Source organism: Vidua chalybeata, chromosome 10, assembly GCF_026979565.1.
Source record: "Vidua chalybeata isolate OUT-0048 chromosome 10, bVidCha1 merged haplotype, whole genome shotgun sequence".
Taxonomy (NCBI): Eukaryota; Metazoa; Chordata; class Aves; order Passeriformes; family Viduidae; genus Vidua; species Vidua chalybeata.
The window spans coordinates 8,149,328-8,176,986 of NC_071539.1; the positions used below are offsets into that span (position 1 = coordinate 8,149,328).

Sequence of the window (27,659 nt, forward strand, 5' to 3'; positions counted from 1 at the left end):
TTTTCTTTCCAGCTTACTGAGGCAGGTTCAGGTATCAACTGCTTGGACTCCATGTGCTGCTTCTCAGATGGGGAAACAGCATGCACATCTGTTAGAAGAATGCTGGAACGACTGATGGGAAGGTGTAGCCCAACCCGGGTCAACAGGTGTGGCATTTCTCTCAATAGCCTTTGCTGCAGACGATTCTCCTATAAACTGGAACCTGATGAGCCTGCAGCAATAGATGTGTAGAAACCAGCTGCAGGTTTTGCTTATCTAAGTAGAAAATGCAACTCTTTATTGTACTTTTTTCATCCTAAAAGATTAGCTTCTTGTTTCTTTTCGAGTGGTTTCTTTTGGGATGGGGAGGGGAAAAATAGTTTTGGAAAGATTTCTGTTCAAGTGTTTCGTTTGGCTTTACAAGCTCTTGTGTTGTATCTATCGTAATTTCTCTTGATTTGTACATTCTTCTCTTTAGAAAGTCAAGCCTTGCTCCTATTTTTGTTCTCCTTTTTATGATTACTTTTTTGCCTTCACAAATCAGGAGTTGTTTGTAAAGTCAAAAGACTTTTCCCTTTGGTTCTTGATGTACAACCTCCAAATATTTACCTTGGAGCTTGCATTACTCCTGAAGGTATACAAAAGGCTCACATTCCCCCCCTTAAATCTAACTACATTGTTAGGAGGAGAGCCTTTAAATCTTTCAGCCATTGATTGATATGAAGATGAAATATTTTTGTAGTATAACTTTTATAATCTATTTCTAAAATCAGAGTGATTGACAGAACAGAGTCTTCGGGTTCTAAGAATTTTCAATGTTTTTTGGGTTCCAGAAGGTATATTGTCAAAATCATGTGTGCCATTCCAAAGTATATGCTAAATAAATCTTTCCTTCACAAACCACGTGTGAAACAAACATCAGTGGGGTGAAAGCATGTTGAGTAATTGAACATGTCTGCAGAGCAACACTGCTCTTGCAATCAGCCTAGCTGGGAGAGGAGCTCTCACTGAATCCTCTCATGTGCCATCTCCCCATTTCCAAACAAAGAGGGATAGCAAACAAATATGGAAATATTTGGGGGTAGAAATAAAAATAGTCTTTTGTACATCGTAATCTCTGTCCCTGAATGATATCATGGTCCTTCATTGGTCAAAAGGCAAACCTGAAAACACTGAACTTCACACATTTTCAAGGAAACTCATTTTGTATTTGAAGAACTTTCTCTTTCAGTTAAAGGTTGTGATATCATTCACTGGGTATCAAATCTCGTGTGGGTAATTTACCCTGACAGCTTTGTCAGCTCTGATTCTGCCTTTAGGTATTGCCTGGTCTGTAGCTCATCTCTGTTGGAACTCTTGTGTTGAACACGGTGTCTGTGCTTTCAGTCAGTCTCTCTCTTCTGGCTTGCTTATGAAATTTATTCAATGTTTCTACAAGTCTAGGGTATGAGTATGCAAGAAGTTTCATTCCATATGAAAAATGAACTGTTACAATTAAGTACATTTTTAATTCAAACTTGCTGTGTAGAAAGTGGGCATGATGTGTAAAATAAACAGTTTAATAGATTTTTTTAATGTACAAGGTGAGCATTTAATTGGTCTAAAAATCAACATTTTGGTAGCAGTTGCTCTCACTTTTCTGGGGTTTTTTTCACTTCTCTGTAAAACTGTGCTTTCTAAATGAGGAATTTCTCATGCTAGTTTGTTTCACTTACTGTTGTCTAATTAGGGCAGTTGTTAGTTAACAATTGCCTTAGTTACCTATAGTCTTCTTAGAAGGTAGGTATCTTTGTTTTGTTCTCTGCAATGTATTTGCAGTTTTACAATTTTCTCTTTGTTCAACTCAAATTTTCTTTCCTTAAGAGCTTAAAAATATTTATTGAAGCTAACTTGTATTTGACAGAATACGAAACACTTCTTTCAAGACTGCTTTTTGTCAGGTTTCTTCTCTGCTTACCTCATGTAGTTTTCATATGAAGTTCCATCTAGCCAAGTTATTTTAGAATTCTTAGAACACAGACATTAGGATTAAGTTCAATGAATATGCAAAACTATCTTGGTGCTATACTAAGGACTTGAAGTTCTGTGGGTTTTGCATCTGCCTCTGGTTGAAATTGCTCTGAACAATCTTCTAGTTTCACAAGATTTTTTTAAAGTCAGTCATATTTATTTCCTCCAATGATTTCAGCTCCTTCCACTCAGTATTGACACTTAAAACCTGGTCTAAAAGTCAAGGGACCATTTTCTCCCTTACACTTTTTGGCTAATATGAGAGTCTTTATTCATTTTTTAAATTACCAATTGCTTAAATCACATGAAGCCATTAGAAGTTATGAAATGCCAAAGGTACAATTAAAAAAACTGTTGGGTGATTTTAAAATTGTTTAGGCTTTGTTCATGAGCTTGAGCTGCTGTGGTTTTTATCTAAATCTCCAGAAGATTGTGCAGTCCCCAGCAGGATGGTCTTTTGAGTACTTTTACTGTATAAAACAGCTAAGTATTCAACCAAGAAGTAGCTGCAAATTATTTTTGTTGATTGAAGTGATGCTGATGAATATGTTTGTGCAAGTACTGTAGAATGAAGAGCACTATTTTAAATAATGTTGCTGTAGCCAGCTGGTGTTGTATTCTCTGCTCCTGATATTCTGTCAAATACGATATTCTGTCAAATATGATAACATGAAATCAAACATTGTATCAAATTTTGATAAAAACTTTGATGAATCAAAGTCGTACAAATGCTTGGAGTAGCGGGCCACAGGAATATAGTCTCTTGTGCTTAATTTACTGCTTGTAAAATGTATTTGATAAGTATTTTCTATAGCTTCATTAGCCAGTTAAAATATAAAATGTGTGGTGTGGTATGTTAAAATGCATTTTTGTCTGTCTGTTCCATTAAATTGTCTGTCAACTTGTCAGTCACTAAAATATTAAGAATGCTGGATCACATACATCATTTGTACAGTAGGAATCATTGCTGAATTGTTGGGTCTCCCATTAGTGGTTCTTGTGTCAAAGCACTGGATGGAACAGTTCTAAAGAAACAGCAGATTTCTGACAGAGCCTAATTTGGAGGATAAGCTCATTGTGTTTTGATTTCCTGCCTTCCAAACTTCTTCAGCTTTTCCCATACAGTCCTGTAGTGCTGTGCAGCCAAGAACAGTATTTCTTCCCAAGCAGTAATTGGTCCTCAAGTGAAAGACATTGTGAGACCCCTCTGAGTCAGCAGCTGTGATGTCTGGGGTGGTTCCCTGATGTTTTGAAGTGTAACAGGAAGGGATGAAACAGGTTCCTGGCTGTAGATAAGTTTTGCCTCCCCAGGTTCAGGCAGTGTGGATGTTTCCTGCTGGGACACAGCTGTGCCAGGTTTCCAGGGTTGGCTGTGTGCTCCACAGGGCTCTGCTGGAATGGCCTCACAGTGCCTCTGTACACAGGCAGCATTCACAGGCTCCTGAGGCACAGTACCAAAACCAAAATAGGCATAAAAACCTCTCGTTGTTTTAATTTATAGTGATGGAAATTGCAGTAGCTGTGTGCTAATTACACAGCAGGCACGAATTGGCCTCCGTTTCCAAAGGTCTGAATGAACTGCAGGTACCTACATGAAATTAGTAGATTAGTCCTTTAAAGAGGTACATTTGCCTGCTCTTGTAACACTTCTGTCTTTTGCTATCGTAGACTTTTCTCCTCACCTCCCAGTACAAATGCAAGTTCCCAGTCAGCCAAACTTTTCTTTTATTGTTACTTTAGATCATGGAGTTCATCGGATCCCTTCTATGCCAACGACAGGAGCATCTTGACTCTCTCCACAATGGACTCAGCCACTTGCTGACAGGGACATTTTTGAATGCCTTGTGGAAGCCATGTGGTGCTCACACACCTGTAGCAGGTGCTGAGGCGAGCTCAGTGTCCGGCGTGCCCTAGGAAAGCCCAGAGGACTCCTGAGTCCAGGCAGGGCTTGTCTGGCCTGGCAAAATCTGCACAGCAATTGCTTCCAGGATTTTTTCTAATTATATCTACAAATTGCTAAATAAGTTTTTGGTTTTTTGGGTTTTTTTTAAGGAATGCTTTTACCTCTGACCATTTGATCCTTTTTGTTGCTGTATGACCAAGATCAGGATCCTACTTTTATTATTGGAGATGTCCCTGTAGGGCAGTGACAGAAATCTTTATCCTCCCAAACTTAAGCGATCAAATTTGAATCAATTTGAATCTCCACAATTAAACTTTTAAAAGTTGTGTTTTTAATGATGACCCTTCCTTTTAAACACATACTAATTTTGAGCTGTCTTGCAGATGCTGTCTTAGCAGTTTGCAAATCAATTTTGTTATTTCTGTGGACAGTTACTGTATTCTATAAGCAATCAGTTTAGCAATTTTTGAGAGTTAAATGTAATTCAAATATTTATGCTGGTGTATGAGTGGCTAATATTAGCCATTGCTTTGAAAAACACTGTTAACTGTGACAAATCAGTAATTTGGAATAATAAGGGATACAACAGCTCGCTGTTCTCCTAAAGTACAGTTCAGAAACCAGTCATCTTTTATTATGCCCTGTATGTTTTGTTAACAGTTCTGGATCCTGACATGAAAAAAAATTGTTAAGAATTGGTGGATTGAGCAGAAGTCTCACTAGCATAAATTTTTGAATTACTAATCCTTTTAAAGTTGGGGAATTTTTGCATGTTTTGTTCTTTTTCATGTATTTATATTCAGTCACGTTGTACTTTGAAGATATAATTAATGCTTAATTATCTTCGTCTATCGGAAGGATCCGAGACCTTGATGGCAATGTTTTGATACCTAAGTATGCCAATAAAAACAAATTGCACAGTTGGAGCTCTGGGTGGTGCATCCTGCAGGTGCCTCCCCTGTCCCAGTGCAGACCTGTCTGCATGGTGGGGGCTGGGGAGCAGCAACATTTCAGTGTTCCCTCAGCCAGGGTGGCTGAACCCACTGCTTCTCCTGGGATGTGGGAGATGAAGTGGAGGTGCTGCAAGGGTGCCTCAGAATGGAGCTGTTAATGACTGGGGACTGGGAAAAGTGCTGCTGCTCCAGGACAGCCCCTTTTGTCACCTCTGACAGTGACATCCCATCAATAACTGGAATACTCGTCCTGTCAGACAGTTAAAAGTGTAAAGATACATCTTAAAATTAGCTCTGGGTAAAAACTCTAAATCTGGGCTGCTGCAAACCTGGCTGACTGTAACTGGGCTGCTGCCAGGGGAGTGTATCCCTCTTGTCATCCCAAATTCTCCCAAATTCAATGAGTAAAGGAACAGGTCCTGCTTTCCCGGGATCACATCCTTCAAATGTTCCTTACCCATAAACAGCTCTGCTGTTCTTTTTCCTGCCAATGACTTTAACTGGGATTATTTCAGCTCTCCTTTTGGAGCTTTGTTTTTGCATTAGTGCCTGGCAGCTTTTCTCAGACCTGAAGGCTGCAGGTACTGTGGAGTTTACAAGATCTCAGTGCTCAAGGCAACATCTGTGTAGGAAAGAAATTGTCATTGCAACTTTGTTGTTAAATTTCTAGTGACTTGAACTTGCACCACACAAGGGATTTTCCCCACTGTTATAGGTAAAGATCAGTTCAGAAATTAAAAAGCTTTAAAAATAAACTATGAGATAAGAAGAAGGAACAAAATACAGTAAACTTTCCTTTGAAATAACTGTTTAATTCAGTGTTCATAGTGCATTTCTTTATTATGTCTTCAGATGCCTGAGTGCAGTGAAGCTTGAGGTTGAAAATGTCATTGTGCACTAGATCCCCCCAGCGAGTGCCGAGGGGATGAAGAAACACTAAATTTGAGCCTTGTCTTCTCATGCAGCAGGTATGAACATGTGACTGATCCCACTGCATGGGGCTGAAAACCTGCATCCAGCTGGAGAGGCATCCATCCATCCAGTCCCCTCCAGATCTGCAGTAGTAGCAGAATACACTTAGCTTTCACCAACTCAGTTACAACTTCCTTTATATTTCATATCTATCTTGAACCTGGGTTTAAAATAGTAATTTTCTTTCTAGTAGTTTCTCTTCCTAGGAGTCTTCATGCTGCCATGGATACCTAGGAATTACAGAATTACTTTACTACTCTAATCAGATATCTGCTGTTTAGCTGTATTGTACAATCACCTTTGAGCAGTGCTTGTTTGTCCGTGTCAGGCACAGCATTGTCCTGTCAGTGTGTGTGACCGTGTGCCCTCATCCATCGTGTGTTTCGTGTGTCCTGCCCTGAGGGCCGGGCGGGTTCCTTGTGTGAGGGGAAGCTTTGCACAGCCCCGCTCCAAGCATTTCCACTGGCCCCGCTCTGTAGGTGATGTATCTTGGCTTTTACCACACCAGTCTGTTGAGTAGGTTTGCACAAAAGCAGCACAGTCGTGTATTTGAAGAATAATTTGCCCTCATTATGTGTTTCTTTAAAACCTTCCATCTCCTCTCCTCCCTTTCCCCTTACTTTCCCTTTTCCCAGTGTTTGTAAGGTTACCGAAGAAACTTGCATTTAAACAATTCAGGAAGGACTTAAGAATCCATCCCTCGGCCAAGGTATATTTTTCTATTTGCAGTACATTTAAGTCAGTAATGTCTCATTGAGTGCATAGATGTGATTTGCCAGATTTTTTTTTTTGATGTGACAAATATTTTGTGTGGAAGTCACTGGGGTTTTGTGTTGATATCACAAATCTTTTAAAAATGCTCCTATTCAGGGAAGAAAGACTTTGTGTATTTCTTTGATGGCTGAAGTGTAGGAGCCAGTTCCTTCATGAGGGAAACTGAAAAATCCAGCTAAAATTTAGTGTAATGCTGGCATTCACCTCCCAGTGTGGATGTGAACGGGTGGGGGAGGCTTTGCCATGGGGAGGAAAAGTTTTATTATTTACCTTTTAGCCTTGAAATCCATAAAAGCCTGTAGTAGATGTTTGTAGTTCAAAGCAAGAGTGGTGTACACTCACTTTACTATGCAGTGTTCCTTAGGAAGCACCTTCTCCACAGCAGCTCCCCAATGGGATCGTGTTCTCTGCAGGTCAGTTCTGCCTCTGGGAAAAACAGGGTTTGGTTTTGTTACTTAGGAAAACAATTTTAGTTGCCAAACTCATGCTTTTAAGAGGATGCAGTGGAAAAAAACCCCGAGATGTTCTGAATTGGTTGAAAACTAAAGTATAAATATTCTGTTTTAAAATACTCTGTATTTTTTTAAGATTACAGCAGGGAAGGGGGAACAGAGGCTTCAAAGGGAGGAATTCTAAAAACTTTGAGTTTTCATTTTCAGAATGATTTGAGAAAAGCTTTTGCAACTTAGAATGCATATTAAGCGCCTATAATTTCTTATAGGAGTAAAATACCATTTTCTAGTGCTGGAAGTGTCTCAAAGCTGCAGCCTAAATTATTTTTCATAGTTCTATCTGCTATTGCTCTACTTCTAAATATCTGTTATTTTGGTGAAATTCAGTCTTCCAAAGAGCTCAAGCAAAATGTGCTTTTGAACCACTTATTTTGAGGTCATTTTGTTTTTGTGTAGAATCCCTAATACCTCACCATTTTCACTGCCATCACCACTGCTGTTTTACACAGATTGTTACACAGATGTCACTGCTTAAAGGAGCCGTTCGTAGAGCTGGGCAAACCTCTCACCAGGGCCTCATTTTAGCCTTTGTCCTGTTCCTGTATTATTTCCCAGCCAGACTCTCTCCTTTGCAGCTCTGGGATGGGAATTTTTTCTGCAAATGTTTTTACTGTTGGTTGTTTCGCACGTTCCTTGCTCCTGTTGTTGGCTCCCAGTGGCGCATTTGGTTTCTGCTCTGGGAACGCCTCGGTTTGGAGCAGGAGCAGGGCTGGGGTGCCGGGGATGCTCTGTTGGCTCTCGCCACGGGATGTGCCAGGGCTCTGCTTTCCATGGGTTTCTCTCTCCCTTCAGCTCAGTGCTGCTCCTAAGGCGTGGGACTGGCTCAGAGCCGTGTGTGCTGCCGGAGGGCAGCGAGGCCGAGGGTGAAGAGCTCTGCGGGACACGCGGGGACAGAAACGCGCAGCTCTCGGAGGCACAGAGCGCGGCTCGGCTGGAAGAGACCCTGGCGGGCACCTCCATGGCCTGGGGGTTTTTTCATCTCTCCTCAGCAGTTTTCGAGGAAATTACTTCAAACTGCAGCAAGTTCTCACCCTGTTTAGGTTTTGACAACAGGGTGAAAGATGGTCTGTGGAGCATGCAGTTGAAAATGGTTAAAAATGAGGCACACCTTGCTCCAGGAGGATCTTAATTTATATCTCAAAGAATATATTTTTGCAGTTCCTAGTTGCAGTCCCCATGACAGATTTCAGGTTTTATGCATAGAAGAATAACAAATCATCTAGACTCCTGTTTTTTCACTGAAGAGGAATTGAGCTTGCTTCTCTGAAGAAAACAAGTGGAATGGTTTCATCTCTGCAAGAAGTACCGTTTAAAAGCTGTTGATCCTTAATTTTAGGCAGATTAGGGGCATTGCCCACTGGAAATGAGCAATAAGTCATACAAAGAATTTTGGACCTCTGACACTGTGGCTGCCTCATGTTATTTTTGCTCCTCTGTCAGTGAGGCCGTGTGCTTGCTCCTTGTACAGCTTGGTCAGTAGTTGTTTTGAAAATGGTTTATGAGAATTATATTTATTAAATAAAATTTTCACTTCTAGCTGAGTCATTGTTTTAATTATGTAAGTGGTAGAGGAAAATACAGCAGAGCAAAGCCAGGGTTGCTGGACCCTGGCCCAGGAATAGTCAGGAGCAGGGCTGGAGAAATCACCAGCAAGAAAAAGGTAACAAAGCTGGGCCTGTCTCCACAATTTTTACAGCCCCCTCCTCTCTCACCCTCCCAGGTTCCTTACCCTAATTTGATTTATTCCTCAGACTCCTGCCACTTTTCCTTTGAACACTGAAAAAGGCTTGAAATGGTATATTCCACAAAAACAGAGTTGAGTTTAGAAAAGAAACAGCTACAGCTGCAGTTTCATGCAAAACATTCAAATTGCATTTAATTCCAGAAAGTGGGTGTTGAGTTTTCTACCAGTTTAAATGGTCAGACTTGGGCCTGAGGTACAGGTGCCTATTTAGGAGCGAAACTCTTGGTGTTTATTTTCTGCAGATACTTTAGTACATGTTGGTATTAAACCTGCTCCATATTTACAAAGCTAAGGCATGTTTTTGATAGATGAAATTATAATTACATCAAGTATTTCATGGTGCGGGGTCAACTGCTGGAGAGCTCAGAGGCCTGAAGGGCATCACTGGTTTTTGTTTAAAAGCCAACCCAGACAATTTACCATCCTCAAATAAAATCTACAGAGACTTCTGGCAACATTATTTAAATAAGAGTGTGAATGACAAAAGTTTATTAAATGCATTCTTTTAAAAAATTATAACTTTCTTAAATAAGGATGTCTCAGTATGGATTTCATTGTGAAACAGTTTTGAGGCAAGTCATAAGTTACTTCTTAACAGGCTGAGCAGTAAAAAGTGGCTTTCCTGCTGTACTTGAGGCACATCTGAGCCACTGCAGTGTGTGGTGTCTTCCTTCACATGCTGGGGCAGGGCCCTGCCCAGGGCTGGGAGAATCAGCTCCAGGTGGGACTTGTAAACATTGGGAACAAGTGACAGGCAAGGTGGAAGAGCAGATTTTAGACTTTTTTCTTCCCACCCAAAAGAAAGACTTGCCCTGAACTGTATTTTATGCAGAACACACATATTCCATGCTTTTTTTTTTTTTTCCCACTCCCTAAAAGCACATTCCAGAAATAAGTTTTACAAATAATACACTGAAACAATGCAGTACAAACCTCAGTCATGGCAATTTCACTGGAGCTTTATTGCCTCTGTTGGTAATGAGAGGGATTGTAAGAAGTTACATTTTGAACTTACAGAGATATGTAAATGATGGGTTTTTACTAAATATAATCTCAAGATTAAGTGTTTTATATCAGGGCACTTCTAATTTTGTACATATTTTAATGTATAAAAACAGTTTACAAACTTGATGCTTGCCTTCATTTTTTTTTTTCCTTGACATTTGGCAAAATTAAATCAATCCATTTGCAGGGAGATCATCAAATTGAAGACATAAGCACTTACGAATTAAAGCAATCCAAGTAAGCAACTGGCTGCATTCTTAAAAAAAAAAAAAAAAAACAAAACCAAAAAACAACCCCACACATATATAAAGGAAAAAAAACCACATGGCCACATCCGAGCACGTTTAAGTACAAAATATTCCCTGTAACCAGGCATTTTGTCCTTAGAACAACACCCTGTTAAATCAATGTTTCTTTCAACTTCAGTCATTTTGAAAAACTTTTAAGATGCCATGATAGCACAAATAACCCTTTTCTGCAACATAATTAGTCAAAGTTTTTATGTATTTCTTTATAATTACACAGTAATTATAAGCATGTAGTACCAAACTGATGACAACACTATTTTGTTGGAAAGATCTTGTATTCAAAAGGAAGAGTCCCTAAAACACCACGGCATTTTGCCACTGCCCAATCCCAGACTTTTTTGAGGGACAAGTCTGCATTGGGATGAAAAGCAAGTCAGTTCTCCTCTCCAAGCACAGCATACTTGAACTAATCAATCTGAAACAGTACCAAAACCCTCAAGACAGAAAACAGCACGCAGAGATAACCTTGTCAAGCTTTTTTTTTTTTTCCACCCCACCCACCCCATAATTTCATGTCCCCATTTTTATTTACACAAAACTGAGAAACAAAATATTGAAAGCAGCAAAACACACAGTTTTTGGCATAGCCAATTCCAGTAGCTAGAGATAGTCTGCAATGTTTTTGAGGAACTGTATTTTTGGAATAAATGCACAACTGCATTTGCCAAAAGGGCACTGCTGTAAGTGGAGCCAGCCTTAAGGTCAACTGCACAGAGTACAAATAAAAATTTTAGCTGTTTAATACTCAATTTTTCTCCAAAATACTTTTACTATCTGCATAAAAACGTGCTGCAGTCTAGTGCAAGTACCAGTGACTCATCTCAAGAACAATTCTTGCCTTATCAGGGCACTCTTTAGAGCATGGACTTAAACCCCCTCTTCTCACTTTTAAGTATGGTCTGTCTCCTCTCCTGGAGCTCATTCTTTTTCAGCTTGTTTTCCAGAGCAGGATTTATCACATCTCTTCACAAGTAACTCAGTGAGGAGTAAAAGACCATAAAAGCAGCTAAAGAGCTCTTGTATTATTAAAGAATTGCATCTGATAAAACCTGCTTTGATCCAAATGAAGCAATTTAGTCAAATGCAGCAAGACAGAAGTAGTGATGATCAACAAAATAATTTAAACAAACAAAGCCAGTGTAGTAGTTTGTATCTGATCTGTGCTTGTTTGGGAAAGCTTTACTCTTAATTTCTGTATTTGGCAACCACAGTGATAAGGAAATTTAAAGAAAACTCAGCAAAATAATTTAAAAAAGGGTGTCATCCATAATGGCAGTACCTCTATGTTATGAAGATTTAACTTACCAGGATAATGGTTTCAAAACCCAGATTCACATCAACCTCACCAGCTTCTTGTACAACAGGGCCATTTGCTTCGTCACACCTCAGCCATAAAAGTCACATGTCTCAATTTAAAATACTGTATTGTGTAGCAAACAGTTAAGACATAAATTCAGTATATTCAAGTGTTTGATTTCCACAGAAATGAAAAACCTTTCTTTGACAGACAGATAAGCATTTCAAAACTGTAATGAAATCTGATTTCTTAGAACCTAGAGAACGCTGGCTTCTGTGAGGGCACAGCTCGGCCACTGCGGGCTCCGCCATGGCCCACGGGTGGAAGTGCTCGAGTTGTGTCGTCCCCAAGCTGTCCCCAGAGCAGCTGAGCCACCAGCAAACCTCAGCCAGGCACCAGAGACCCCCAATCAACAGCCCTGGGGCTCCTTGGTCATTCCTGTCACTGCTGTGACCACAGCCTCAAACTCAGACGACACCTGCACTTTTCCAGAAAAGAAAAAACTCGGACCCAGTACACATAATATATCACTCTTGCAGGAAGTGCTATCACTTATACAGTCTTTGCAACTAGCCCCAAGTGTGTATTTAAGGATTCTTTTAAAAATTGTTTTGATGTTGATCTGTATAATTCAGATGCCATACAACAGTTGTCTGATGATGACCAGCGTTGTGCTTTATGTGAAATCAGAAACCTCAAAATAATTATAAAGCTTCTAGGACTTATGGGAGATGAAACTAGGGTGATCCACCAACAAAAAATAAATCCATGATGAAATCCACAGTGTTGGAATTTTAACGGGCAAGTGTGGTCCAGACTAAAAGAAAAGCCCAAACCACCAGTAGAAGAATGAAATATGATATGGTCCAAGATGTATCCTTAAAGGTTTGTCTCAACCCTCAGCCATATTGTGAGGATTGATCTTCAGTTCAGTCCAGCCAGCAGAAATTGACTGTGCAATTTTCCATTTCAGGTATTGTACAGACTATGTACACTCTAGAAGGGTCCTTTAGTGCTACACTGTCGTACTTTTTGTCCCAGCAATTTGAGGGCGTGCAAATTCCACAAAGTCATCAATAAGAACTGGCCATGCTCCTAAAAGAGGAAAACACCAGAATGTAAGAACTTGGTTTAGCAAGGCATTTTTTCACAAGCTTCATATCCAGACAAGCTATTTGCTTTCCAGTATTAAACTAGGCAGAGTTTGAAGCAAAAAAATATAATTTTATTTTCTTGAAATTTAAGAGCCGATTAAAGATTTCTGATTCCTTTAAAACCAGTTAATACACATCACTTTCAAGGGTCATCTTCCAGACAAAAACAAAAAACTGACCAAAATCCTAACTCAAAACTGACAAGGGAATGAGGACAGTCCACAATTACTAAATAAAGTTGGAGAAGTTTGCTGCCCTCTGCTCCAGAGGTATCCCAGGTTTCGTTTCCCCCCTCACTGAACTGATGTGCTGCCAAGGGCTGAGGGTAATCAGCTGTTCTTGGCTGCACATGGACTGGAAGAGAAAAGATCAATACAAAAGTTTACAAGAAACACCTCTGGTAGGAAGTGAGTTCTGTTCAGCAAGTCCTGTGTGCTGCCAGCTTCACTTCTATGTCAAAACATGTCCAAGCCTCACATAAACTGAAGCAAACAGACTTAAAAACATTCTCAGATATGAAATGCAGTGACCAAAGGACCCTACACAGAGCTGCACAAACAATGGAACTGCTGCTTGGATGAAGATGCCAAGAACTGCACTAACAGAGAATCTGGGGGTTTTAAATGGACATATAGCAGGGTTTGTCTCAATAAGAAAAAATTTGGGGTTGTCTCAGTAAGAAAGAATTTGTGTCTGAGCTTAGACAGAACAAAAAATGAAAATGGATTCCATGAAAACTTCAGCATTTCTTTTTTAAAACATCAGTAACAGAGATGATTATAACATGCATTAAAAGAACTCTAACTGGACTTCAGATCACTAGTAATACTCTAATGGAGCTGGTTTTGAGACTGTGCCAAAGCAGATACACAGTAACAAATGTAACATAAAACACAGAAGTTAATGAGATAAAATGGCAACGTTTACCTTCCTCATCATAGTTAGACATATCATCTGCTATCATTGTACTAAAGTCTAGAAGAAGGTTCCAGGTATCCTTAGGAATTGATCTTTTATGATGTTCCTGTTAGGAGAGGTGGAAATTTTATATTTAAAAAAATAAATTAAAATCCTATTATAAATACATTTTTGCTGTCTCAAACACATCCATATCCCCAAAACATGTTTCTATTGTACACACTGTGAATATCTGGGATTTAGGTCAAGACAGTCTATTTCATCTACTCAATAACTTAAACATCTTTATCTTCCAAGTTCTGAAAGTACTGCAGTCCAAATTATGTAAATGTTTAAACTTACCAACAAAAATTTGTTCCACAAGTCTAGAAATTTAAATCTTCCATTAAGTACTAAATTCCAGTAGGCAATGGCCATTTCTAAATCTGTAATATTAAAATAATTACTTTTAGAGATATACATATCAAATATATCATCTCCACAAGTATTGAACACCATGTATCCATAAACTTGAAAAGATTAAACTAATGCAAATATACTCATGGATCCTTTACAAAAAGGCAACCATAAACACACATATTTTATATTTTACAGAACTGAAAATTGCCCATATTAATATCTAACATATCCAAAACCCCCCAGGACATTTCATATGCCTTTTGCTATCTAACAATACTTTGAAGTCAGCAAAATATTTTCAGTTAAAGATGCTATTGGTTTGAAAAGAAAATTTGCAGTATTTTGTACTGAGACTTTCTTTTTTTTTAATGTACAAAATACAATTTAGATAAAACCAACTTTAAACTATTTTACTTTTAGGGCAACATTATTACAACTTCAGAGGAAGCTGATCAGTTCCTCAAGGAAAAAAACTTAAAACTAGGTTTTATTTACTTGTGCTGCATTAATGGTGTGCATGCAAAAAGGCAAGGTGATCAAATCACTGCATTTTACAGTGGTTTGTAAACAGTCACTATAAACTGTGCATTCTGACATTTTTATACAATTTGGAGGCAATCCTTGTGGGTAAGCAAAGGCTGTTAAAAGCTAAATCTCAAGATGCTGCAACCTCAAACTCACTGTATGAGTCCAAACATGTAAAGCATGATGACGTAATACCTTGGGACAAACTACATTTTAAAAAATAAATTATATGAAATAATAAAACTGGAAGGTAATGATATAATTTTAGGTTTCTCAAAGTGTGAAAATGCTCAGTGAAATCCTCCTGGCTCAAATATAGGAGTCTCAAAATACATCCTCCATTTTTAATTTTATCCAGAGAGACACAAGAGAGGCAAACAATGTTTGAGATGGACACTAGCTTCAGGGTATTCTCCAATGAGATGCAAACATCACAAGAACTTTTCACACACCCTCCTACTTACACAGTAGTAAGGAATTATGCAGAGGAAATATATTTCCAGAACTGTGCCTGAACTACAGCACAATGTTTGCAAGATTAGAGGCCAATATACATTAAAATCAATTTGGCAAGTTCCTACAAGCAGTTATTTAGACACACCAAAATTAATTGCCTAACTAGCAGCACTTACTTTGCAGCTCTGTACTTCTCCCAGTATTGTTTTGCTCCAGGGTTTCCAGAATTATTCTGCCCTGTTCTAAATTCATGCCTAGGACTGTGTATTTATGAGCACCAAAATGGCTGGTAAGCATCCAGACTTTAGGCTCAGACTTTCCAGACCCAGACTTTAAAACAAAAACAATTAAAAAACCTATCTTACACTATGTATATGCTACATGGATCTCAGAAAACTATACTTGTCTGCCACTGCTACAGCTTAACATGCATGAAGCTTTATGATGAATGAGAAATAAAGCAAGTGAATGAGTTTTCCTGGGAAATTAATCCCACAATTCATTTGCTGTCCACATTTTCCTTGTTATAGCAGCCTAAAAAAATTATGATAATTTTCTACAAGAAATACAAATCAGCCTATTCATTTATTTGCATGATTCAGAAATTACTACAAGCATGCACAAGTATTTTCAGATGGTTTAGCAGCACTTTTAGCTGCTTTGGATACAATGAAATTCACAATCCACTGAAAACAATAAACAAGATACAGCCAGATGTCACAGAAGGACATAGCGCTTTTGCTTATTTACTTATTTTTCAATACTCATTTTAAGCCAGAAGTTGGTCTGTACATAAAAGCCAGTAAAACTAAAGCAGAAAGCTCATCTTTACACAGCCTGGGAATACAAAGCTGTCCAGTGGCAGCCAGTTTAGAGCATTTTCATTACTGAGAAAAACAAATTCATAAGCTGCCAAGGAAGAACCTACCAGCCTTTCCATATTTTATTACTTCTCAAAACCAGAAAAATTAACTTAAGAAGTTACAGGATCATGAAAGGTGAGTTATGGCTAATAGCAAAATCACACTGTAGAGAAATTAATGTACATACTGAGTGTTTAACATCACAGCTTGAAAGAAATATTTATTCCCTCATTTTGGTTGTTTTGAATAGACAGAGCTACAGTTTGTTGCTTTAATTCTACCCAAACTGTGGTGTTCTGAAATTATTTTTAAGAAGTTATTCTTCCACTCCACCTGTTACACAAACCAAAGCCACACTCAGCCTGTGAACTCTGAAATAATGACAAAAAAGCCTTCACAGAGGTAAGGGAAAAAAAAAAATCTGTAGGTAGGCACCAACAGGCATCAGGCCCAGAACACAGGAATCTGTTAGTGCCATTCCAATTGTATCCTGCTAGGACATTTGCAAGCATTTCTGGTGTTACAAGGGACTGTACAAACGTGCTTACACAGAAAATGGTTTTACAGTTTCAATTTATCCTAGAAGTAAAAATTCAATTAATCAGTTCACTGCTGCAAATTCTAAGTGGTGCAATTATGTCTCCAATATAAGAGCACAATCCATTGTGCTTACTGAGAACTTCACTCACTCTGAGTGAACAAATAAACCTTCTCTCATAAAATTCTGTAGCCTTTCTTAATAATCAATTTGAGTACCTTGAATTGACATCTGTCTTTCAAAACACAGAGATGCATTTTATCCCAAGGGTGATTATCTTTCAGATTCACTGGATCACAATAATACATTCATTTACTGCTTTAATTAATAATTTCCAGTATTTATTAACAAATGCTTATGAATTAGAATACATACCTAAACCTTTCTGTCCCGGGTTCTTTGCAAAGTTGAAAGTAAATTGATAAAAATCCTTAAATCTTCCCGGCTCTTTTAATTCTTGTTCCATTTTAGGAATCTGGGCCTTCAGTTTTTCTATGCTGTCACATCTGCATTTTAAAAAGGATATTTGTTTGCATATTTATGTACTATTCATTTTGCCATAAAAACATGAGTTAAACAAAAATCTATAAACTGTTTGTAGAATACAATATGATACCAAAACAAACTTCAGGAAGCCTTTAATGAGTCTGCACTTCTACATGAATTTCATTTATTTGTTATTTCTTTGCACGGCATTTGCACATATACCTAACATATCAGGTTCTAGAATCCACAAAATTTTTAGGAAAATGTGATAAAGACTCCTGCACTCTCACAAGGCAGAGAAACCCAGGTCTGCCCAATATCCCTGCTCTACCTGCCAGAGCAGCTCTGTGCCAACCACCACACAACCCTCACACAACCAAGGCTGGGCTGCGTTTTTCCAGAGGCAGACAAGTGATGCTGGACTCTGAAACATCTCAGAGAGGACACCAAGACTGAGAACTCCCCAAAGCAGGACACTGGATCACATTGTCACCATCTAACACACAGTGAGCACTTACCCCAGCTCAGTCATTCCATCCATGAATTCCAGCTTTGAAAATTCACACTGTGTTGCAGCCCGGAATTTCCATGCGATGATGAGTACAGTGATGCTGGCTGGGTCAAGAGCTAGGTCATCACAGAACTGCTGTATTCCATCTATACCAATCTTATTTTCATCTTGAGGATCTTTGGCACATAAAAATAAGTATCAAGAGAAACAGATACTTGAAAAAGCTGATTTGTTCTACAAGTATATTTAAGACAAGGAAATATTTTCAAGAATACTTTTTTGAGATCTGCCCTTATAAGATAGTATTTTAAAAACAAAATTACATGAGTGTTCCAGTGGTTAAGCTTTAACAATTGAGGCAGTTACTGCAATAAAGCCTCCCATACAATGAAGATCATGTTATTTTCATTGAGAGACAAAAGCACCACAAACATTTGTTTTCTGCCTAATAAAATGCAGGATCTTCTGACTCATTCCCTACAGAGCACAGTGGTTCTCTCCTCCAGCACACTCAATTATTGGCCTCTTTGGTCAGACTGATGAGCTGTGTTTCAGTAGAAGCCATTCTGCAGTGTTCATTTCCAAGCTGTACCAACACCCAAATCTGCCCATCCACGGCTACCCCAAGAGCAGATTTAGGCATTTCCTGGCCCACAGGAGGTTTCCAGCATGCAGAGGTTGGACACAGTAACCTCCAGGGGAAAGTTATACTGCTCCATTAGCGATTCCAACTCAGCCAGGCCTACTCCTCTTTCCACAAAGGAATCAACACCTGGTCTGGAAGTGAGATGCTCACATTTCAACTGTGCTAACAAAGATCTACTAACACAAGTCAACACAGACTTCACAAAAATGGTATTTGGATTATACATATAAAACATAGGAAAACTGACAGAAAACAGAGCACTCATTTTTAGATTAAGTGCTAAAACACAGGATTTGTTCTGCTCTACTGAGTCCACCTTATGTGGTAGGATATCAGCTGAACACTGGCTATATAACAGATACAGAGACTTCATTTTCTTTTACACTCTGTTTGTAACTACCTGATAATAAGAACAAGCTGAATAAAATCTAAGGTAGAACCCATCCCTAGTATGCAACCTTGTCCTTTGTCAGGATCATGTCCTGTGTGATGTGCCTTCCCCAGGAGACTTACCTAAAATCCTCGTTAACCATCACAATTACTCACTGCACATCCAATTCCAGCTCAGACCCTACTGTCCTATAAATGTAGATACATTCAGAGCACATAAAGTAACTGCGTGTAATCCTTGTGAAGCAGAAACCCACCTACATTTCCCCTCTAATTTGTATTATTAGCACAGAAAAACAAAGCTGAAAGAGTCAGTTAAGATTTCCCAGCACAAGAGCACAGCATCACCAATACGTTGTAAATAAGAATTATACAAGTATGAAATAAGCCTTAAAATTCAGAGTACTCACCTTTGTATCTGTTATATAGTTGTTCTAATTTCTTTCTGTCCAGTGATCCTTTAACACTCTCTCGTATATAAAGTTCAGGATTTTGGAAAAAGTTGTCTGTTGCAACATCTAACTTCCAGTCATTTTGAGACAGACAACTGACTGCTGTCTTTTCACTAGACTGTGTGAAGACCATAAACTGACGCACTTTATCCTTCTGCGATGATTTCAACTTGTTCTAGTGAAAACAGATAATACTGTAACTAGAAATGTCTACTGGACAAAAAAACTGCAAGTGAATAAATAGCAGTCTCTTAATATTTTTTAAATCAGTATCGTTATAATTTTCCCAAGCAATCTGGATACCAAAATATCTGATCAAGCTCCTCCAGAGCTGGGGCAGAGCAGGCCACTGAACAGTTTAGCACCATTAAGCAGCAGGCTGGTGTCCTTTTGGTCCCAGCTACTGCAGGACCAGGGCCACACCTGGAACGAGATCTCCCGAGGTGCCTCTTGATGGCAGCAAGGGACTAGGCTGGGCCATCCATTTCAGGGAGCTACACACTGAAACACCTTAAACACTTCTTTTTCTTTAAAGAGATTTTTCACTTTGAAGGTTCTCAGCTCCACCTACATAATTTGCAAAACATTCCTGCGAGGAGGCATTGTCTCCATTTCACAGGTGCAGCAACCGAAGCTAAGGAAAAAAAAGGCAATGGTGCCTGAGGCAGGCGGGGGAGTGAGTAGCCAAGGTGAGAGCTCTGGAATTCCAGGCCTCCTGCCCAGGCCCAGCCATCCCGCCCTGCTCTAGCCCAGAACTGAACGCAGAGTTGCTGCTTATCAGCTGAGAGGGATTCCCAAGGATATTTCTGATGAGGAGAAGCACACTTTCAAGGGTATGAGTTACACAAAACTATAACTGCTCATCAGCAGAGAGCAACCACAGCTCCTGCACTACACCCAAATTCAGTTCCACAGTTCACTCAATACAGTCAAAGCAAACACTCCCAATGTTACAACTTGGTAAATAAAAGTTCTGACAAAATTTTAAGTTAGGATTGAATTTCTTACATGGCAAAAATATTTCATTTTTAGTTTACTTCGTATTCGAACCAATACTTGTATATGCTGTTCATTATTGTAACTGTAATTTCAACAGCTCCTTCTCAGGGACTGTGGAGAAAAAGGGCAAAAAAAAAAATCCCAAGACATGATAAAATTCAGCCAAAGAATGATGACTTAGGAGCAGTATATGCTCAAGCTCTTAATTCCAAAGGATAATTAGTGTTCAATTACATCATCATTAGAAAAAAGAACTAATGCTTCAGAACACAAATTCATCTGTCCTAAAAGTAAGGATCACTTTTCTGTGGCTTGATGACAACGAGTGTGAACACTTTTATTTGTAAGAATAGTTAAGTTACCAGCTTCAGTTACACCACTGAAAAAAAATACAAGACCATCACATTTGGTTTAAACTGATGCCCACATAATACACTAAATAGAACAATACCCTTAGCTTAAGTATCCTTTAATAAAAATAATCCCCCCCAAACCAAAACCACCCTGCCTACACACTTATCTGAAGCCAAACTTTTAGCTCAGACTGCAGAAGTGATATTAGTTAGGCTGTAGCATTTTTAAAGCTATTATGTGCTGCTGCTTGATTTCAGTCTCTTGACCAAGTCTGTCACTGTGGACCTCTGACTACAAAGACATTTCTGAAACGGAGATTGTCAGGCGTGGTTCCAGGTAAAGGCCAAGCCACCAGAGCAGCTCCTGTGCACCCCATCTGCTGATGCTTGGCTCCACAGACATTCAGCACCTTGCACTACTGAGCTCACACTTCCACAAAAACCACTCACACTGACAAAGCCACGTGGAACTACTTCCAGAAATGACTTACGGATTTTTAGCTGCATCTTTTTAAAATGTATTGTAAACTCAGATATATGAAAACAAACCACTGAAAGAAATCCCAAATGAAGATGAAACAATCCCAAATTCAATTACCAGCTTCCTCTAATCAGTTCCACACAGCCAGACTGCTGCATCACCACAGACTCAGCTGCACTATAGGGCAGCCATACTTAATTATCTTCGCTTTTCTTTTCTTCTTTTTCTTTACAAAGCTGCTGCCTTTAATCTTTAGTATTTCTGATTTTTTTAAACATGTACACATAAGTATACATAGCCCATTTAATACTGAGTATGCTGTAAAACCTCAGGAGCCTTTGTTCTCCCCTGCTCCTGCAAGGGTGAACTCCAAAAGCAGTGACATCCCACAAAACAAAAAGTCAAGGAACAGGTTTAAATAGGCTTTACCATGGATGCCCAGGACCACAGAAGGTGGTATGTTCTGCATCTTGTCACATAAAAGAAGAGTGTAATTTGTTAGAACAAAAACTTGCAGCTTAAATGCCTTTTATGATAAAATTTAAATTCTACATATGTACATTAGATTTTCCCATGCTCGGGGCTCCCTAAGTGATAGCAACAACATAAAGCCTTTTTAAAAGAAGATTGAAATTGCAAAGAATCAACCAGCTAATTGCAACACTCAGTAAGGTCTAAGATGCAATAAATCACACTGTTCAGCCATAATCTTTTTATTTAATATTCATATTTTTCCTGGTCAAATATGAGTTTATTTTTAGTGAAGAAGTGTCAAAATCCTTTCTTTCTATTTGATTAATGCTTCTGCAGAACCTTGCCAGTATGGACAGGACACTCCACATCCTAAGTGACTGGGCACTCTTTGCAGGCCTACTACAGGACAGCAAGAGATGGAATTTCTGCTGAGTTTTTATTATCCTATTATAGCTCTTCTTCCAGCACATTAAAAACCCACACTTCAAGCAGGAACAGGTTCCAAACCTTCTGCACTTTTAAGGGCTATTTCTAGACACTGAGCACTAATACTCTATTATTGTTTTAAGTGCAATACAGAGCAGCACATAACCTTTAATCCTACAGGCATCAGGCAACAAATACCTGACACTGAAATTGTGCTCACTGTAATGCAACACAATCCACTTAAAACATCTCAACTTTTATACAGGTTAAAAAGGAAGATAGAATTTTATTTAACAGATATGTGTCTTGCCTATATATCCAAATGAAAACCAATGGAAAAGAAACAAATTTGTACTCTTATTTCTTGGATCAAAAGGCAAAATTCAGTTTTGCAAGCCTTTGATCAAGTTTGTGTGGTACCCAAGCTACCTTTCATAATAAGGACATCACAAGACAGATAACCTTACTTTAAAAACACAGAATAACTTCTCCAAATGAAAAGCTACATTGTGTAGACTCATAAAACTACACTCATTCTAATTAACATCTGGTTCTGTAATTTTGATTTTAAAATTAATATTTGCCTCTTACCATGAAGTACCAAATTTGAATATTCTAATTCAATATCCTTTCCTTGATCAGATACTTCAGTGAAAAATTACAAATAAAAAATAAAATACTTGGACTTTTATTTCCCCAAGTATTTTTTTTTCTCCTAGTCTGAGGCACAAAAAATGCTAGAACCTCTCTACCAACTCTGACTACAGCACTGTTTTTCCTTATCATCTGCACTGGTTTTAGTCACCCCAGATTCAAAGATAAGTTCTGCACACTGGTCACCAACATTCTGCAGACTGCTAATAGCCAAATGAGGGCTCCACTCTCTTGGATGTTCATGGGAAGCATCATCAACCTTTGTCCCACACTGCCTGGACTGGAGAGCTGAGGATCCCTCCTGGAGCCTGTTCTTGGACTTGGCTCAAAGGTCCCATGTGGCCCCAGCAAGACAAGCAGGGCGTGATGAGTTTTGCTGCCCAAACTTCCTTGTGGCCCCCAAGAAAGGCATTCACAGTCACTCCTCTGTGAGCGACTGCTTTGCACCTTTCCCTTCCCAGCCACTGATACAGACCATCCAAATCCTGGAGTTTCACTGCTGAGTAAAGGAATTTGAACGATGTGACATCTGTGCTTTTGTTTCAGGCAGGACTCAAAGAAAAGCCTGTTAAGTTCTCATGCATGTGACAGGTAAAAGCCTTTTCTAAAATAGTATCAACCTCCACAAAGTCTCGGCCTTTACACAGACTGCACTGAGACTCCAGCAAGAGCTGTGGCTGTGGGAAGCATCCCTGCTCTTCCCAAGGACCCAGCTCAATCCCAGAGGCTCGGGCATGCAACCCCCTCACCTGACTGCCACTGCCGTCCCTTGATGTGACACAAATGGCCAGGGGAGTTCTGCTCCCCAAACATCCCACCTTGGACTGTATCCAGGAAAGGAACCAAAGACACCTAAAAATGTCTGCTTTACTGCTTGTATTCAACTAACACATGAAAGCTTAAAAGGCAGAATCATGAGTATTTTTCTTTGTTTTTTAAGAAAAACATTAATTACAACAAAAATATACAAATACACAGAACTGCATCTTAACCCACCAACACTGATGGCACACAGGTATACTACCAAAAAAATCTAAGGTAAAGGTAAAAAGAAAGAAAGTGAATAGCCACAGTTTCTGAATAATGTAAACAAACATGTCCTTCAACTACATTTTATTTTGCACAGCAGTTTCTCTAAGAGAGGGCATACAAAGTAAGACAGTCAGGACATTTGTAAGCTTCTGTTTCAAACTCATGTGAAATCCACTTGGCTGCAGTGGAACAGAACAAAACCACTTAAAAAGTCTGTTGAAACTTAAAATTCAAGGGAAAAATCTCTACATAAAATTAAAGTTGCTTTCTATCTTCTGTGATGTTCTTTTAGTGGATAAAATAATTTCAGTATTCATATGCAGGCAGAGGTCAAAATACAGCTACCCAGAATATTGCTGTAGATATAATGGTAATTCATGCTAACCTGAGAGGTGAAGGAAACAGAAAAATCAGGGCTTTCCTAAAAAAAAGGACAACATAAAGCAGGCAGTTGTTTAGCATTCTTAACTCTGGTCTGGGGCACAAGCTCTATTCATACTGTATATTTGCATTGGCACCATAAAACATGAGTAAAATATCAAGAGCTACATAATAAATTTCACACCTTGTTCTCAGAGTAGTTCATATTCTTGAATATTTTTTTCATGGCTTTAGCTAAAAGTGATTTAAAGTATTAGTTCAAAGGGATCTCTGGTAAGCTAGGAGAGGAAACAAAATCATGCACCATCTTGTCTAGCACTCTGACTACTCCGTCCAAAGCGTAATGCCAAGAATCTGAAGTTTTACCATGGGACAACCAAACCTCAAATATTTAATATCAACAAACTGCTTCAGACATGCATATGCACCACCGATTACACATATAAACAGCTGGCCTTGCAGAATAGCTCGTTGAGTTAAACATCACATAACAATGGCATGAAGTACACTAACATTACAGGAGACAGCGTCACACATGAAATTCTTGTAATATTAAATTTTACAACTTCCTGTCAGCTGAGGTTTGCAGTAAGAAATTATGTATTTATCAGCACAGAAATATTTTTCAGAGAACACAAACTTGACAATATAATAGATAATATAAATGGAGACAAGGCTAGCACATGGCTCTGGATAAAGATGTAGATAATCACACACTTGCCTCGATTACCACACACAGTTCTAAATTCATTAAATCATTAAGAATTGTACAGGCAGTGAAGATGGCTCAGAGTACAATGGACCAGCTTACTACTCTGCCTTGATTCACGGGCACAGCACTGTCCTCAGGATGAGAAGAAGCAGTAACACTCTAACAGGGAAGGTGAAGGACAGCACTTCGCCAGGTGCTGCTCAGCCAGCTCAAATGAAGAGTGGGTAAGAAAGGCTGACTGCTCTCAGCAGTCCAAGGAATGCTGGCAGGGTGGTGTCCCTTCCAGATCTAGGACAAAGATGGTTCAAGGGCAGGAAACCTCTGTCCCGAAGGCACAAGGCTCTGGCCATATGGACACTGGTAAGACTAAGGCAGAGCCAGCAGTGCTCTATCTGGCAGCACTGTATGGACAGGTAGGAGCCAGGCCCCAGCTGCAGGAGCCTGTGCCATGGCATTTGCTGTGTTGGACAAGCTACCTGGCCACAGCCACTGGGAGGACAAGCCAGAGCAGTTGTGTACATGGGCAGAAAAGTGGGACATCAAATCTCATGTTTCTGGATGGGCATCCTCAGATCTCTGTGAAGTCTCCCTACCTTTCCCCTAACCAAACAGAGGATTTTGACATACCACAAATAAGGTACAGAATCCTACACCCAGGCACTGGAAACCATCCATACCTGTATTTACTACTTCTAAAAGCTGCAGACTGTCATTTAGTCCCACTTCAGTGTCTATGCCATCCTTTCACCTGGGTGCTGGAGACAACAAGCACAACCTGGAACACAGTTGTTTGCACAGGGCCTAAGAGCTCTGCTCAGGGCCATGACTGGAGTATTCACATACTCCCTCTCATCTGATAAATACCAATCTACCAGTACAGAACTGCTACACAGAATATGTCTGCTGGTTCTTCAGTTAAGTGCTTCCAAGAAGACCAAGCAGACAGAAGTCTGCTGTTTCTCACAAAAAGAAATTCTCTGAATAATGGGCCTCACTATTTCTGTTATAATGCCACTTTCTACAGTATGATTCAATTTAAATTTCTAATCTCATAGCCAGCCAATAATATATGTACATACAGACATTAACTGTGTATTTCATCAACCATGTATCTATTTTGCCTACCTACACTGGATATACTGTGTGACAACTCTAGGTGATTTTTATGGAAAGTCTTCATAAAAAGTTGTGTAACATTACTGTGTATGCACGATTTGAGACAGTCCCAGACCTGCAAAATTACAATAAGACACCTTTACAGTCTGAACTTTATTCAGACTTCAGTCTTAAGCTCTCATAAAAAAACACAAACAAAGATCTACATCAAACTATTCAATTAAAAATTATACTAGTTACATAGTGACAAGTTTATTAGAGGTCTGCACACCACTAATTTAAATGCTGGCTAACCAAATTTTTATGCCAATGTAACTCCATCAATTAAAGGTGACGTTGTAATTTTTTAAATATGATTTTAACTCTGCTTGTCAGAACAGTATTAACAGCAAGTATAAAATATCTTTATACCAATAAGCATACATCAGTATATCTTATGACTCCCTCCTACACCCTTCCTAAGACTGTATCACTGCTACAGAAAAGTACTGCTTTAAATTGTACAGGTGTTACAACATTTGAATACGGAGAAAGCCTGGAAGTACTACTATAAACTGTTCCCTCTGGTGCATAAAGACACTGTGCAAGAAACCAATGAGGGCCCCCTTAATTAAATTAAAGGCATACATTTTTCTTTTGTTTAGGCAAAAACAAAAGTAAATGTTGTTCTAAGCACTGCAGTTTCTCCCTACAAGAAGCACGGGAGAAAGTCAGTCGATTTGGAAGCCCACAGCAAATCCTCAGCTATAAGAACAGTATTACAGAGAAAATGCAAGATAAACCTTTACAAGACCTTTACTAGGATGACCTCTGCAAAGCCCTCCTTTACAACACTTCTGTGAAAAGAACCAACCAAGACCCTAGAACAATTATCCAGAAATTCTCCAACATAACCCCAGCTCAAGAAGCATCAACACCCCCAAGTTTCCCTGTGAACTGACAGCACTTAATGGGCCCTGAGATGCCTGAAATCCTGCGGAAAAACTCCGAGCAGCCCCTGGTTCCTGGCAGCCCCCTGCACTCCCTCAGTGCTGCTGCAGGCACAGGGCACAGACCGGACAGAGCTGCCCACACCACCGCCGCTGTCTCGCAGAGGTGCCTGAACCCTCACACCAGGTGCCAGCGAGCCCCTCCCCGCCGTGCGGGGCCTGCCGGGGCCCCGCGGGTCGGAGCCTGGGCGGGATCCTGGCGCCCCCCGCTTAGGCCCCTGCCCGGAGCAGCCCCTGCCGCCCGCCCCGCGGCCCCGGCCCGGGCCCCGCACGCCGGCGCTGCCGTGCCCGGCAGGAGGACGAGCAGCCCCCGGGCCAGCACATCGTGCCCGGCTGCGGAGCCCCAGACACCGGCCATTCGGCCGCTCCCGGGCACCCAGCGCGCCACGACCAGGCCGCGCTGCCCCTGCCCGGCCCCGAGGCGCCGCGCTGGGCCCAGAGGGGCCCCGGGCGGCCGCTCACCATGGTGGGGGCTGTGCGGGCCTCTCCCCTCCCGGCTCGGGCGGACACTGAGGGCGGCGGCGGCGGCGGCGCTTCCTCCGGCGGCGGCGGCGGCGGCTCCCGGCTCCTCACGGGCCCTTCCGCCGCCTTCCCCCGCTCATGCGCAGTGCGGGGAGCCGGGAGCCCTCACGGGGGGCGGCCTCGGCCGCGTTCCCCGGGAGCGGCGGCAGCGAACGGCGGGCGGCCCTCGCTCGGCTCTGAGGTCGCGGCGGGCACCAGGGGGGCCTCGGCCCGAGCAGGGAAGAGAAGGGAAAATTCCCCCCAGCCTCCTGGCGGCTTTTACTGGGTGGGCTCGGGGCTCGGAGGAGATGCGGCGGGGGCAGGTGGGGGTGCGGGGTCCCAGCGGCTCCTCACCCCGGGAACCGCTGTTTTGTCGGGAAAACTCCCTATGTGTTTCTGTTTCGTCAATATCAAAAGGTCGGACACTTTTCGAGTGCCCAGTGTGAGCTCCAGGGCCGTGTGGCCGCCGTTCCCGGGGGCCTGAACACGGAAAGGGCGAGGTGGGAAAATCCCCCGGGCTTTCCAGGATGGATTCGCAGAAGAGGCAGAATCGTTTGCTGAGCAGCCACGGAGACCTGGGGAAGGTGAAGTCTCGGGGCAGCAGCTTTACAGAGGAGCACCTCCACACCTGTAAGATTTCCCTGATTTCCCTGCTCCAGGCTGTGATCCCTTTTGGGGAGCTGTGGACAGATGTAGCTCTTCCTGCACTAGCACAGCTGTACTAGCAGGAGGGGCTGCAATGGTTA

At 40.6% G+C, this 27,659-nt stretch overlaps 2 protein-coding genes across 11 annotated transcripts in view; one reads left to right on the top strand and one right to left on the bottom strand.

Moving 5' to 3' along the window:
• ATP11B (ATPase phospholipid transporting 11B (putative)) overlaps positions 1–9,431 on the top strand; it is a 66,992-nt gene extending 57,561 nt beyond the window's left edge. For 2 of the 10 annotated variants that reach the window (XM_053952357.1, XM_053952360.1), the window contains 2 exons: positions 13–146; positions 6,453–9,431. In XM_053952357.1, the coding sequence (XP_053808332.1) occupies positions 13–115 (103 nt within the window). In that variant the 3' untranslated portion in view covers positions 116–146; positions 6,453–9,431. Of the gene's footprint in view, positions 1–12; positions 1,550–3,729; positions 4,816–6,452 lie in introns of those variants that run through there. The other 8 variants (XM_053952354.1, XM_053952356.1, XM_053952359.1 and 5 more) reach the window with 5 other exon arrangements.
• Positions 9,432–9,773: 342 nt separating this feature from the next.
• On the bottom strand, positions 9,774–26,974 carry DCUN1D1 (defective in cullin neddylation 1 domain containing 1). The gene is made up of 7 exons (XM_053952364.1): positions 26,875–26,974; positions 18,754–18,970; positions 17,315–17,483; positions 16,686–16,816; positions 13,872–13,954; positions 13,539–13,635; positions 9,774–12,552 (listed from the first exon to the last, which is right to left on the bottom strand). The coding sequence occupies exons 1-7, from the start codon at positions 26,875–26,877 to the stop codon at positions 12,473–12,475; spliced, it is 780 nt and encodes a 259-aa protein (XP_053808339.1). The 5' UTR covers positions 26,878–26,974; the 3' UTR covers positions 9,774–12,472.
• Between the last annotated feature and the right edge of the window lie 685 nt (positions 26,975–27,659).

Coding starts and splice junctions, on each gene's coding strand:
- DCUN1D1 (XM_053952364.1), bottom strand. Junction 17,484..18,753: donor ACTATATAACAGATACAAAG/GTGAGTACTCTG, acceptor TATGTGCCAAAG/ATCCTCAAGATGAAAATAAG. Junction 16,817..17,314: donor GATGGAATGACTGAGCTGGG/GTAAGTGCTCAC, acceptor TTTAAAATGCAG/ATGTGACAGCATAGAAAAAC.